Source organism: Cyprinodon variegatus, unplaced genomic scaffold, assembly GCF_000732505.1.
Source record: "Cyprinodon variegatus isolate N-32 unplaced genomic scaffold, C_variegatus-1.0 Scaffold632, whole genome shotgun sequence".
Lineage (NCBI taxonomy): Eukaryota > Metazoa > Chordata > Actinopteri > Cyprinodontiformes > Cyprinodontidae > Cyprinodon > Cyprinodon variegatus.
The window spans coordinates 589,405-604,853 of record NW_015151085.1 but is presented as its reverse complement, the minus strand read 5'-3'; the positions used below and the strand labels follow the sequence as shown (position 1 = coordinate 604,853).

At 37.2% G+C, this 15,449-nt stretch overlaps 1 protein-coding gene across 1 annotated transcript in view; it reads right to left on the bottom strand.

Moving 5' to 3' along the window:
* The window catches only part of rab3d (RAB3D, member RAS oncogene family), a 26,421-nt gene that overhangs the window by 3,270 nt on the left and 7,702 nt on the right, over positions 1 to 15,449 (bottom strand). The window contains exons 2-4 of the mRNA XM_015393244.1: positions 11,719 to 11,955; positions 2,076 to 2,194; positions 1,638 to 1,762 (exon numbers count right to left, since the gene is read on the bottom strand). Of these exons, the coding sequence (XP_015248730.1) occupies positions 1,638 to 1,762; positions 2,076 to 2,194; positions 11,719 to 11,955 (481 nt within the window). The remainder of the gene's footprint in view (positions 1 to 1,637; positions 1,763 to 2,075; positions 2,195 to 11,718; positions 11,956 to 15,449) is intronic.

The following is a 15,449-nucleotide window of genomic DNA, read 5'->3' as shown; positions in this document are numbered from 1 at the left end:
ATGCTTAGTGTGAGTGATTGAATTTGAGTCAATGAGTCGATGCAATCAACCGGTTTTCCTTAGATAAAAAACGTTGAATCAATTTGACTGTAAAGTGCCTTGAGATGACATGTGTTGTGAATTGGGGCTATATAAATAAACTGAATTAAATGAAACATTTTCTCCACTTCTTTTGCAAAATTCCCACATGATTAGTTAAATTAGATAGAGAAAATCTGTTATCAAATGTTCCAAAAGACTCTCAATCATATTCATGTCTGGAGCTTGACTGAACGATCAGCAACTTAATTTAGTTTTGTTCTCTCTGCTGTTCTGAGTATATTACAATATTTTTAGTTGATCACTGCTGAGAACGTTGACTGATTTACCTCATTTATATTTTATTTCAATATTTGTATATTTTTATTGGTGGGAACAAAAACAATATAAACATTTTCTGGTTAAAAAATTATTTTACCTTGAAGTTGTAGTATTTGTAATTTTTGTCTTTTAATCTTTTTTTAAGCTTCTAGTGTGGTTTTACAAAAAAAAAAAAAAAAGGAAACATCCAGGATCAAGTGTAAAAATGTGCAAAAAGAGGTTTGATTTCAAGAGGAATAAAACTGGAGCTGTGCTGGGAAAACAGTCTTGGAGTAAACTCAAGCTCAGGAAAGATTCCCTGGATGTCGCTGCCAAGTTGATGTACATGTGAGTACATGTCCGGGCTGATAGAGCTGCTGGTGTTAGGGATGGTTTTAAGCTCTATCTTTAGAGATGTTGGTTTCCTATAAGGTATTACAGAGCAGTCAGTTTTTATTTAGCTGCACTAGTGAACACCTTTCTGGACCTTCAGTGGTACAGCCAGCAGATGGCGCAACATCTGTTTATATCAGCTCATCGCACCAGATCCTGTGGTTCTATTTATTCTCAAAAAGGAGTTAGAATCAGGACATATACTCAGAGCATATTGTTTTATCATAATAAATTGGATTTGGGTCTTTTTGTTATAGAAATATAGCCTGATAAACCAGACTAAATAAATAAATGGGAGATGAAAGGTGTAATTTAGTCGGGTCCAGATGAATGAGACATTGAAAGATTGTTGATGAGAATATATATTTTGTTGCACAACATTTAACCAATGAGTTCTGATAAGCTTCCCCTTTCCAGCATCCTCCCCACAGGATGATGCTGCCCCCGCCGTGCTATTATAGTATTTCATACTGAGCACCACATTGTTTTTTAGGTTGTAGGGTAAAAATTGCAGTTATTGCCAAAGCATCTTCTTCCACATATACTTAGCTATCTTTTAGTCATACCTTTCTTTATTCTCTCTTTCAAGGCTAGACTTGTAAAAAAAAAAAAAAAGGGGACTAATGGTTCTCTGGTCAACAGATTCTCCACCTCAGCTCCAGCTGTATGATAATTTCTAGGTTTTGAATTCTTCCTCTTTAAATGATGTGATCATGGATTGAACCGTTTCATGACTTAACTGTGCTTTTTGTTAGCTGTGCATTTTTAAACCATGTCTTTAGCAGACATGGTTTAAAAATGCACAGTCCTTTGGATTTAACATGACTATATATAAAAACAGTTTGATGTCTATTAATATTTTAAACAATGTCTAATATGAATGAGTTACCATCAGCTGTTCTTACCGAGCTCATCAGACAGCCGTTGGCCATCCTCTGTGGCTATCAGCCTATCATCCTCAAGGTCACATTTGTTGCCCACCAGGATCACCTGAGCGTTGTCCCAGGAGTAGGTTTTGATTTGTGTTGCCCTGCAAGACAAAATCCTCTCACTATAAACAAACCCGCATCCTTCAGATCAAACAAGAATTATTTGGTGTCTTAGCCGATGCAGATGTAAAACAGCAACATTAAGGAAACCTTCAATTAATCGTTAAGTTGTGTTTTGGGATAAAATCAAGTAGAAGATATGAACCAAAAAAGATGTTTGCATGAATTCTTTGGGATTTTTGTGGAAAAAGAAACAAGCAACAAATAATTTCAAAATAAAAGACTAGTAGCTTAAATTTGAATCAAACACTCTCTTATCATCCAGATGATGGGAGACTTAGCTTTCCAACTCACCAGTCCTGCACGGAGCTGAATGATTCCTGGTTGCTGATATCATACATGAGCAGGAAGCCCATGGCTCCTCTGTAGTAGGCTGTGGTGATTGTGCGGTAGCGCTCCTGTCCTGCTGTGTCCTGCAGTGACAAACATAAAAACATCAACTTCATCTGGAACAACAAAACCAACTGATCCAACTCCTTCACGCCTGACCCTGCTGTATACTATGACTGACCACAAGGGGGCGGCGTGGAACTATCTGTCAGACCTGCAGTGGCTCTGGCACAGAAAAGCATCTAAATGATGGTCTGATATTCTTTTGAAGCAGGATTTTAAAAAATCCAGAAACTTCTTTACAAACACAACTAAATAGTTTTTATTATACGAGAGGGAGTTTTACTAAAGATTTGATGATCATCAAAAAATAAAATAAAAAAGCATCCTTTACATAATCCTTCATAGCCTTTAAAAGCTTCTAAAAGAACTTGGCAGCTTTTAGTTAGCATGGTGCCAAACTGAACCTTATACCCTCTTAGATATTTGATCGTGTTCCAACCATAAACAGCAGTTATACTGTGGAAGAGATTTTATGTGGCCTCAAGCTTTATTGGCAATGAGGAAGACAAAGTATTTAAAATATGAAATGTTTAGTATATCCATGTTCTATTCTTTATGAGAAACCCTCATTAGTTTAACCTGTCAGGCTTTGGGGGTTGGTCTCTACCAGCTCTGCACATCAAGAGACTGATATGTTTGACTGCTCTTTTTTTACACCTTTGCTAAAAATCACACAGGAAGGTGAACCCCTGCACATGTCGATTTTAAGATCTTGCTACAGGTACTTAAATGGATTTAGGCATGAACTATGACTAGGACATTCTAACATAGAAATATGTTTTGATCTAAACTATCCACTGTAGAAAAGATGAACCTCAGCCCTCCTATTTCAAGGCTTTTTCTGCTTCCAACATGTTTTGTTCCCTGTTTTTTTCAGAGTATAACACCACATATTAACTGATAAACCTACCTGTCATTTATAAAAACAATATTATTTCCACAGCATTATGCTGCCACTACCATGTTTTCCCATGAGGGATGTTTTGTCCAGGCTTAGGGCTTTAATCAAAAATTAAAACAGCAATTTTTTCAACAATATTGTGATTCTATTTTGAATTTTCCTAAGCACTAACCATATGCCTACAGACCTTTTTCTCTAGTTTTTCATTGTTTTCATAACCTTGACAGTTTGCTTGTCCAGAGTCCATTGATATTGGATTTTGTCACTGCTACTGTTGCGTGAAGACGTGCTTATTTCTACTCGCATGCATGGATCGCAAACACCATCTTCCCTTTTGCATGGCAGCAAACCCACTTTTAGCATATTACTGCCACCTATAGGCCTGGAGTAAGAAAGTTACAGTCTTATTGTTGTTAAATGTAATGTGACCAACACTGTGTACATCAGTGATTTGAAAATAGCATTTTGTTAAACTGCAATTATACAGCAAATGTGATTAATTACACAGAACTATTCAGAAGGATTTTCAGCTTTAGATTCAACTAAACACAGAGGATGAAAGGGTGCATGGATGGATGAAACACTTTGCGTACCACTAAAATACATTGTTTTAGGTTTAAATGGCTAGAATAAAATAAAAGTTCAAGCAGCATCAACATTTTTGAAGCAAGTGCAGCCGAATCTGTGGCAGAGTATAAAATCTCTTCATAAAACACAATTTCATTATCAAGCAGGCATCTGGTTAGCATTTCATCCTGTGAGAATACCACCATTGACGTCAGCGCTCCGAATGTTAAATTTAGTGAAACTGTAACGAATCTGGAGGTGATTTATGAAAAAGATTTTAAGTTCAACAAAAATTGTTGATTCAGTCGTTAAATTGACCTTAAAACCCCTTTCAGCTGAAATGAAGCCTTTTTAAAACGGTGCTGATCTTCAGAACACTTATTTGTTCAATATTTGCTTCTTTATGTCACATGAATATGGACTCAGTCGTCTCTCAACCACCTTCAACTGGTCTAAAAAGCAGCAGCATGTTTTTAACTGTTACCTCCTGACCTGGAGAACAGTTTCAATCAAAATTAAATAAATACTGTTATTGATAAATTGTCACTGAATGTTCCATTAAATAAATAAAAACACAGTAATTTTCGGACTATAAGCCGCAACTTTTTCCCCATTTTTCGACCTTGCCGCTTATATAACAATGCAGCTTATCTATGGACTTTTACAGCGAACGGCCACTAGGGTAATACCTAAATCTATGGATTTTACCATCCACCATGTTGACGTCACATTTACTTCAACAGACAAGTACGGTAGCCGCGCGTGCGGGAATGCGGAGGTGCTCCGGAAGCAGACTTCTACCGCGAGTGGTACGAGACAGAACGACAGCGAGAAAGACGGACATTGCGAGAGCAAGACAGTTTGTGTGTAAACATAAAAAACCTGCGGCTTATAGTACGGTGCGGCTTGTATATGTAAAAATCATGCAATTTAGCTTCTGCGGCTTACATTTTTATCTTATTTTATTACATTTCAAGATTTTTTATTTATTCAAAGATTTATTAATTACGTAAATGTATTTATTTCAGAATGAAGTGTTATTTTGTGACAATTTTATTTTGTTAAGCCACTTTACCTATTGAGTGACTTTTATTTTTTAACTCCATTTTTGATTTTAAGCTCCTTTTTATGTCATGTTCTTATAAAATAAGTATTAAACAAGCCACCATTTGTCTTAGTAAATATATGTCTAGAGGTGCCATTGAGATGACATGGAGACCAAATTTCAGTAACAATCCATGGATTCCACACATACAAAGAAATCAAACCATAGATGTCCCGGAATTAAGTGAAACTGCACAGGAAGAAGTATTGAACACATGAAGAAAGGGAGGTGCAAAAAGGCATGGAAAGCCAAGACACCAACATCTCTCAGGCTGTGTCCGAACCTCCACCCTAACACCTAAATCCCTCAATCACTATATAGAGCGGCGAATATATAGTGGACTTTATAGCAAACTCAGTTAACTGACCGTTCGCACAGATTATCACTACTTCTTGCTCTTTGTTGGGCATGTAACAGGTTAATTATCTGTCAGGAGGCAAATAAAACATAAAAACCTCTGAATAAATACATGTTCTAGAATATATTTTATTCAATAATCATAAAATTTCACTAAAATCCACAGAATCTTGTGGGATGTTGGCATAGAGAATGATGTAACCTCTCTGGTCTGTTAAACAGTCCATTACAGAACAATTTTAAAGGTGAAAGCTTAGCGTCTAGGCAATATAAACCAAATATTTGCATATTTTGTAAACTGTAGGGCAATATACCATATTTATGTAGTGTTTTTTTTTTCCATTCCATTCAGTAATTGTTCGATGGCACCACTGAAAGGAAGCTTGTCCTGAATGTCACACAGGCCCATTTTCTTACTAACAGCGCTAGATAAACATGGGATCATTGCTGATATGGATAAATGACTGACATTCACAAAAATACAGTAGATAATCGCCATATAAATTGTAAATATTCCGCAATCTCTTGTGAAAAAAATCTTATATCGTCCGGCCCTAGCTTTGGTTACAACCTGAAATCTGCCTTTTTTCCCTGATCCCTATATATTAATCTATCAGTTATTTTTTCTATTAATCAATTGACCATTGGATTACTGCTCTGAGTAGGTGGCTCTTTCAGTTAATGCTGTGTTGGAGTCTGTAAATTCTGTTTAATGATTATCCGATTACTAAATTAGTTGATGATTATCTCAAAAAATAAATAAATAAATCACATTTCATTGTTTCAGCAGCAATAAATAGCCGTTTAGTTGATTACTGAATAATGGAAAGTTGACACTCAAACCAGTTCCTCTGGATCTCTGCTCGGTAACTGATCTTTTTAAAGAGCGTTTTATTGAAAAACACTTTCCAAATTTCTGACTTTTACTCATGTAATATTTTATTTTGTATTTATTTGACTTTTTGTGAATGATTTTTAAGATTTTATTACAGAAAACTGATGTTGGGATGTTAAAAAGAGCTACACAAATAAATAAGAGAGCTAAAGAAGGGGGTCATTGAACAGAGATCAGATGCGAGGCTGGCAGTGAAGGAAACATGGCCGCTGGCTCTGTTTGGGAACAGTGAGCTCTCTTTGAAAAGAAACGTCTCCTGATTGAAGGACAGCTAAATGCAATTTCATACAAAATGATGGAAACATTTTGAAGCCTAAAGAAGAGTTATAAGAACTTTTATTTAACTGCTTCTTCTTCTCCTTGGTCTGATTAAGGGGCCTGAATGTTTCTCTGCAGTTTATCTCATTTTGTGAAGGCGAGGGAGTACGTTGTCTAGGTAACCAGAGGCCAGTTAGGGTCATGAATGTATCCATCACAGGCAGTACTGAACAAGGTGTGATAATGCATGGATCTCCTGAGCAGATAAACCTTTTTTTTCTCCATCTTTTTTCCTCCATGATCTGCCCTCCTGCAGAGTCTAGGTTTGTTTTAGTTAAACAGGAGGCACTTTAGCTCCATCAGTATCTCAGCCATCCAGAAATGATCAAATATTAGCCAGGAAAAAATGTGATGACTAACCAAACAGATGGTGTTTAGGGTTACCACCAAACAAACCCAAACAGCAGACAACACCTGCCCTCCAGCGAGCCTGTGTGTGACAGCGAATAGGAGAGGCTTTAAATCAGGCTGCTGCACAGTCAGGTAGTCAGACGTCACTGGGACCCTGTTCTTCAAACATGCGTCACCTCTGTTTAGATTAGCTGCCAAAAAAAAACAGCAGAGTACGTCCTCTGGGATACCACACACATACGTTTACACACACTCCCCATATGTCTGGATGTTTAAATGCAAAGTGTATGAAAGGTGTGTGTGTTTACTGTGAGATCAGTGATATCTTCCACTTGTCAGAAAGAAAAGGATGCATGTGTGAACAATGTAAACACACTTATCCTGCTCTGGGTGAGCTAATCGTCTAAAGGACCGTGAGGCGTTTTATCAGAGCAGCTGGTTTTAAACATCTGGCAGAGAATAATCAGCGAGCAGCACTCTCTGCTCTACGGTAGCTAACTTGATCTAACAGTCAGGAAGCTCTATGGAGCTGATGATTAACAGCCCTCATTCTCAGCAGTGCCTGCTGCTTCCACACCCTTTAAATACACTGTTACAGTGGCGCTGTAATAAATCTCCATTGTGTCCTGCTCAGATGCTGATAGGAGACTTCCTCTGCTTCCTGGACTTAGGAAATACCAGCTTTCTTTGTCATTTGGCTGCACTAGGGGCTCCATAGAGACCAGGCAGTCACACACAGTGTTCTGGTCACCTTTTATTGGAAGTTCAGATCATTGTGTTTAGCTAATCATTGCAAAATGCTCACACAACTGGATGTGATTCACATTTATTGGTTACAAACTTTAAACCACTTCAGCGGGATTTTTATGGGACAGGCCAACAGTAAAGTCGAGCATGTTTAATGCGTTGATAGGAAAGTGAAATGGCTTTCCATAAAAAAAATAACCCACCCCGAAAAGTGTGACTTGCATCAGCCAACTTTATGTTGATGTATTAAATAAAATCAAAAGCAGCCTGTTTTCATAGGGCATCTATTATATAAATGGAATGTAGCTACATGTAATGTATTTTTGTGAAATGGAGCCTAAGCGGAAGTTCAACTGAAGAAACTGATTGCTCTCCTACATCCACCTGCAACACGGCTGATCGGCTTTGAACCACACCTCCATGAAAGCCAATTAGCATCCAAAGTTCATCTAATAAGGCCTCCGATACGCAACTTGTCTGCTCCTGTGCGCAGGCGGCGGATGCGCTGTGTGACTTCATTCAGATGACACCGTTTCAACCCACCTCCATCCCCTCCTCCAATATCGTCGCTAAAACTTTGTCAGAGTTTCATTCCTCCTGGACTCTTACTGCATTCTACGTCTCATTTCAACCAGTCCAGCTGAAGACCGCCATGTTGAGCCTGGTTCTGCCAGACGTTTCTTCCCAGCAGTAAGTTTTTCCTCTCCACTGTCGCTTCATGCTTGCTCATCATGGACAGGTTTTCTCAACCTGTGTTATCCAACTGGACTTCCATCTTCCAGGTCCCTGAGTGAAGCTCTAGAATCAGCTCACGCAGTCCACTGGGATCTCCCCATAAAGCTCAGCAGACCGTCTCACTAACCAGCAGTCTACAGACTGACCAACTACACTATCTATCTATCTCCACTCCACCACCAGTTTCAGGCCTGGGGGGAAACAGCCCTGTTCTTTACTCCTGTTCATGCATATCTATCAAAATTCAACCCTATTTTTCCTGCTGAGATCTGAGTGCCAAAGACCAAGTATTTGTATCAATACATTTCTTCTAATTGTCTTTCCTCTTTGTTAGTTTTTCAGATTGAAATAACAGCCAAATAGAAAAAGTCTGGGAGGAGCCTATTGTTTGCAATGGTGAGAAACAATGATGGCTGCATCATGCTTTGGGGAAACTTTTTTTAGCAGGAAGCAGGAAGTTGCAAAACTAATTTGTCTTTAAACTTTTAGATTCTTTAAAAGACTTAAGACAAGGGGACAGTTTAAAAGATGATAATCTACTGAGATGGCCTGGTACAGAAAAAAGACAATATAAAATTTGAGGCAAAAGTAAAAAAAAAAAAAAAAAAAAAAAAAAAAAGCTATTTTTCAGACATTAATTGACACAACACTCTGAATCTAGATGTCTTGAAGTGATAAAGACTCAAAAAGAACTGCAGCTGTTCTTGTGGTAAAAGATTATCCTGTTAAATAATGAGTCAGCAAAGTTGCAGTATTTAAATTTTGTCTGTTACATAACAAATAAAACTGATTCATGTCTGTTTTTGATGAGGCTAAATGGGTCAAAGTTCGAGAGCTCTCGGTACATTTTGCTACAGATCATTACTCCGTTTATAAGAACCAAGTGTTTGGTCAGGAAGGTGACCAGCTGTGTGTTTTGGTGTGGGCTCCTCTGCTGCCAATAATGCTGTTTGCCCAACATACCGTGGCTCACAGATTGTTAGTTCAAATGAATCATCTGTTTGATTTGCCAATAGGATCCATGGCTCCACTAAGATGCAGGCAGGTGGGTGAAGCAGGAATGACCAGGCCACTAACTTAGGGAAAATTAGGGGTGAAAAAAACAGACAAATCAGAACAGATTGGAACATGTATCCTGTAAAGAATCCAGAAATGTATTGTGAACGCCCAGTTTGTACTAATGCGAGTCCTCTGCTCTTATATCCAGGAAAAGTTCCCAGCGTAGGAGGGAAAAGTGAGCAGCTGAAGCACCAGGCACCAACTAGAAATATGAAGAGAGTTTCCTCAGTTTGAGATTATCTGCAACTTTTGTGAAATATGTTTGAAGTCATATCCACACAAACACAAAAATGCTAAAATATTTAGTCTGCCCTCTGCACGATTAAAAACCTGAGACTGTTGGACAGACGGAACAAAGCCAGAGGCTAAATCTATCAGAGCTCAGACAGATCAGGGAAAAACTGCAGTATTGTGTAAAAAATACCATCTTATAAACCACAGAACTATCATTAAATATGAGCTGTTGTAACTCCTAAATAAACAAATAAATTAGGAGGATAAAATGAAAATGTTTTTACTGACTTTAAGGCAGCTGTAAAAAAAAAAATAATAATAAAATAAAAACTGAAACTTCCTTCTTTTGAGCCGAAAAACTATTTTTAGTTGTGTAAACCCTAAACACCAATTGTTTAATAGGCAAAAATAATTCAAGTCATTTTAGAAAACCAAAGTAGTTGTATTCTTTTACTTTATCGAGTGAGTTGATAGTATTTACAAAGGTAAAAGTTTAGCTAATGTTTGTGTTTTTGTTGTGAAATGGGGGAAAACCAACTTATGGAGTTGCTTTTTTAGTTAACCTTTTCATAACATGAGGACCCAAATTTGGGTCCTCAGCACTCGCCCCAAGTTGGTTTTTAGACCTGTAACATATTCTCTGGGGTCTTGCCTTTATTTTGATACCAAAACAATAATAAACTCTGTAGTTCTTGAGATATATTTAATTCATTTTCTGCATGTTATTTTTAAGCATATTTCTTGAAAACAGGCCTAGTGTCAAAGAGGCTAAAAAAATTTTTAAAATTCAATATGAAAAACTCAAAGTGCTGCAAAGAGATGCTACCAATCATGTGAATGTATTGGTTATTATGTATTCAGTGTGGAGCTAGGAACATTTGGCAAGCTCTTGTTTCCCGCAACAACTAGACTCCAGCGGTGTACGTTATCATGGACTGTTATAAATGTTGTCATAAATGTGTAATAGAGCTACATTTCTATTTATTTTTGTAAATAATTTTTTTTTTTTTGTAGAAGGTTATTTCGTAAAAATGTTGACATTTGACACTTTATTTACACAATTCAAAGAGCTTTTTTAGATGTAGTTCTCCTTCATTGGACACATCAAATAAAATGCTAAAACCCCACAACTGAATAAAATCCTCCATGTTCTGTGTGGCTCTGTGGAAGTGAAACTCCAGCCTTATTCTGGCTTTAACGTTGCACTTCCACAGAGCCACGGCATCAAGGTGAGCTCCCTCCAGCAGTCTGTCTCTAGAGGACAGGTAAACGGCCATCTTTGCTTCACTGATTCCAAAATTTAAAAGTCGGGCCTTTGGCTTATTTCTTCTGTTCTGGGAAACTCCTCCTATAAAAAGTCTATAAACACTAATTAAAAGGATAAAAATTATCTTTAGTCTTGTGCATTCCATAAAAACCTGGAACACTTTCCTAAAATGTTGAGGTCTGCCAACTTTTCTTTATTCTGGGATACTGACTGGACAGGAAGGTAATTTAATCCATGCCACAATTTAGATCCACGTCTTCTCTAAATAATAAAATGCTTTGTATAAATAACCAACCATTGCAAAAAAGGCGATGTTTTAAAGTTTTATAAGCAAGTGTCGTGCATAAACTGCAATGATATGTGTGAGATCAGGATTGTTTGAAGACTCTAGGTGTCCCTTTTGATCATAAACACCTGAATTAGCTTCTAGCCTTAACTAATCTGAACAGAAGACACAAAAAACTTGACTAAGGAGAGGATAACCGAAAACTAATTTTACTCAAATGTCCTAAATTATCTCTTCAAACCAAAAAAAAAAAAAAAAAAAAAAATCAGGGCTTTAACTTTATAGGAGCCACTAGTGCCGCAAAAACTAAAAAAAAAAGAAAATAAACTTTCTTTAAAGCCAGGCTTAAATGAGGCTGCGTTGGACCAAGCACAGCTCTGGAAACCTGAAACTTGCACCACACCTCGATAATCAGCACCATCGATCTCTCCAGGCATCGACTGTGAACTTTCAGTAGAAGGAAACAGCAGAAAGTAAAAATGTGAAAACTTAAGGAAGTTCTGGTTTTTCACATGCACGACTGACAAGATAAACTTGCTCAATGGTTGAACCCACAGAGACAAACACTCTGCTTGTCTTAGTGGATTTTAGTTCAAATATTTTCAATGTAAACAAACATTTTCAAGTTTGAATGAGTCTGATATCGATGCCTTCAGCTGAACAACTATATGCAATATGGTGATCTGGTATCGCATCACAGATCCCAGGTTTCATCCACTTACCCAAATCTGTAACTTGATCCGCTTGTTGTTGCGAAAGACTGTTTTGACCTTGAAGTCGATGCCCACGGTGCTTACAAACGCAGAGGTGAAGGAGTCGTCTGCGTAGCGGAAGAGGAAGGAGGTTTTCCCGACGCTGCTGTTGCCGATGATCAGCAGCTTGAACATGCTGTCAAAGTTCTGGTCGGCTGCGTCTCTCTGAGGAGGGGGCTGATGTAGCCGCGAGTCGTTCGACGCCATCTAGACACCAGGAAGGACAAAATAATACCTTTAATATAAATGCATTAAAACATGAGGCCATCTGGAATCAATGTGCATTTCTTACATTTTAACTGCTGGCATTCAGTGCAGCTGGTGTAAAAAACGACAAGTTTTGTTTTTCCAAGTCAAATCTCACTTTTGAATGTGAAACATCTGATCAGATGCATCTAGTCTGCTTATAACGCTGCACTGCTGCATGCTATGAGTTTAAATCATGTCAATAAGCTTAATTTAACATATTAACTATTTATTCAACATCTTTAATATCGAAAGTTGACTAAAAATACTGCTGTGCAATGTTAACTCATTAGAAGTATAAAGATATCTAAAATAAGGAAAAGTGGTGCAATAAGCTCAGTCTAGGGAAAGCTGATTTTCTGAATTAACCTTTTTTTTTCCAGAGATTTGTTCTCTCCTGACTCTGAATTTGAGGCTTTTGACTGAGTATAAGAAAACAAATTCAATCTGCACTTAAAACTTAAGCAATTCATGTCTGAACATTATATATGTTCCATGATATGTTACAAAGAAATGAAAAAGTAAAGGAAAAAAAATTGTTTCTAGTCTGAAGAGCCAGAAATGATCTATAGAATAAACGGTTCAGATGCAGAAGTTAAAGTTATTAAAGTCTATTTAAAAAATCATTTGTTACTGACTCATGTTCGTGGCTTTATGGATTTTGTCTAGTTTTGTCTTTAAGGCAAATATTTCTTTAATGTTATATTGGATAATAAGTTTGTACAGGATTCTGTTCTAAGTAAACTTGTCAGTCTTTGGTATTTTATTTTGTTCATATCAATACCATACACATAGACTAAATTTAGCACATCTACCACGATATAAGTTTTGGCCACGTCGTCCGGTCCTAATTAAAGATGTTTTAAGTTATTTAGATTAGCTTTGAGCTTGACAGCAAACTGTATGGTGATTAATTCCCTAAATACATCAAATAAGGACTTTTTTCCCAAAACTTAAAAGGTAAAGTGGAGGATTTTCACCCTCTCCTCTTAAAAAAAAAAGCACATGCACAACCCTGTAACCTGCTCCCAAGAGGGAACGCCTATTAAACATGTGCAGAAGATGCATGAGCCCATTTCTCCTCGTGCATGCTCTGTTTAAAAGTCGCCGTTTGCATCGTTCATTCAAGCTTACTTTTCAAAAGATTTGCAATTTTTTCACTATGTCAGACTCGACACCGGTAAGTGAAAATGGGGACGAGCACATAGGACGGTCTTACATTAACATATCACCAGAATAATTGACAATTAGGAAGACCACTTATTTTGATGATCCCCCTGCCAGTTTCAAAAATCTGAATTTTGTAAACTGGCAGTAAAGAAGGAGGTAGGAAGAGGAAGTAGGACACTTTCGTTTGATAGTTCCTTTAGGATAGGAGCCTCCCAACAGTTCTCTTAGCATATAAGAGCTACACAGTTGTCAGCAATCATTTGCCTGACAGGACATCTAGACACATGTTGAACAGCTTTTTTTCTTCCAAGTAAATAATGCTTTACAACTTGATCTTAGCAGTTTTTAGGCATAAATACGGAAAGTGATATTTAGGCTGCTACATTCTACAACCTGCCAGCAGAGGTCAGTGAAGCAAACATATGTTACCTTTAAACATAACATTTGAGTCATTTTATTTCACTTGAAAATTGTTGCAGTGTATTTTTATGATTTTGGATTAATACAATGCAGACGTTATGCTTGACTGAAACTAAATAGCCTTTTTTAATAAAAATCCATGAAAGCTACATAATATACAAAAAAGTAACTCTGGTTTTAATTGTTTGGGGGAAAATAATCTACATCTTCAGTTTTATCCACAATGTACAGATAAGAATTAGTAAAAAATGAATATAAAAGTTTAAAAGTTGTGGTTTCTCATCAACGAAGCTACGCCAGCTGCTTTATGTTAAGCAGGAATATCTCTTATCTTTCCTGAGGGCAGATGTGAGATTACCTGCCATTAGAGCCTTTTATGTTTCGTTGACCAAACAGTGGGAGGAGGGGAGCAGCTGCACGGCCTTGGGTATTAAACAGAGAGAGCAGCTCACTAATCAGGAGCGGCCCTGCCTCTTTCTACCTGTCTCCGTGGAGACCAGAGCAGGACTCAACTACATGCAGGACCCATTAGCAGTCCGAGCAGCGGGTTTGTTCAGATTTAAATTGGCCAAATGGAGGTTTTCTGAGAGGGGTGGAGGTTGTAGATACTATCTGCTGGCATTATGAAGGCCAGCTGAGAAAAGACATGAGAAGATGATCATGAATGCACATTTATACTAGCATGTCATTTACCGCATCAACACAATTAGGCTCACAGTAATCAGCAGGTTATATGAGGATGAGTCAGGAAAATTTCCCTCCCACAAATACATTAGGAACTGATGTGGGCTAAACACACTAGAGTTGTATAGGTTTGTACTAGGCTGAAACTATTAATTAATTTTGATTCATCGATTATTTAAGTAATCGTCAACTAGTTTAGTAATCAATTAATGATTAACTGGAGTGTAGAGACTCTAAAGCATGCCTTCAGCTGATAGAGCGACTCACTTAGTGCAGTAATTATACCAAGATTTTGAAAAATATAAACATTTTGCAGTTAAAATGAAGGTCTTTCAATATGCTCAATCCAGAACTCAAATTGAAATGTTTTAGTTTCACCTGGTTTAATTTAATAAAAAGTCTTCATTAAGGAACATTTGGCTATCCGATTATTATTCATCGAAAAAATAATCAACAGATTAATGGATTTGCAAAATAATCATTAGTTGCAGCCCTAGTTTGAACAATCCTTTAGTATTGCATAAACATTTTTAAACTAATGCCAAAAAAGATTTATTGTGTTTAGTTTTAAAAAAAGAGGAAGTCCACTATAGTTGTTCTTTGAGTTGCACTAATTCTTCTCAGCCTTTACATAATCCTCAGCTTCAGCTTTCATACAACCATAGACCTGTCCTGTATTCTGTGCTGGTTGATGTTGAAACTCCGCTGCTCATAAATAGCAGTAAGAATGACCCTCTTTCACAACTTTACTTCATTGTTAAATAGGAGGCCAAACCAATGTTTGTTAAAAGTAAAGTCATGTTTTAAAGTATTACACTGACAAAAAGTAACTCAAGGTTCCCACACTTTGCTTAACATCAAATTCAGTTAATTTTCTCATAGTCAAGAACCACACACAGCAGCATGAATGTGTTCAATAAACGATTTAAAGAAAAACCTAATTCGATGTAAAAATGAACAGGAAGAAGTTGCTGGAAATAAATAAATAAATAAATAAAGGATTCTACAGCCTTGAAGTAAAGATTGATACATGCAAACACACAATCCTACATACCGATACATCTTCTGGCTGATATAAGTGTTTTATTTCTGCATCGGTCAATTTATGCTCGCATTGGAGTATTCATTAGTGCAGTGGTTCCCAAACAGTGGGATGCGCCCTCTAGGGAATGCAGAGTGTA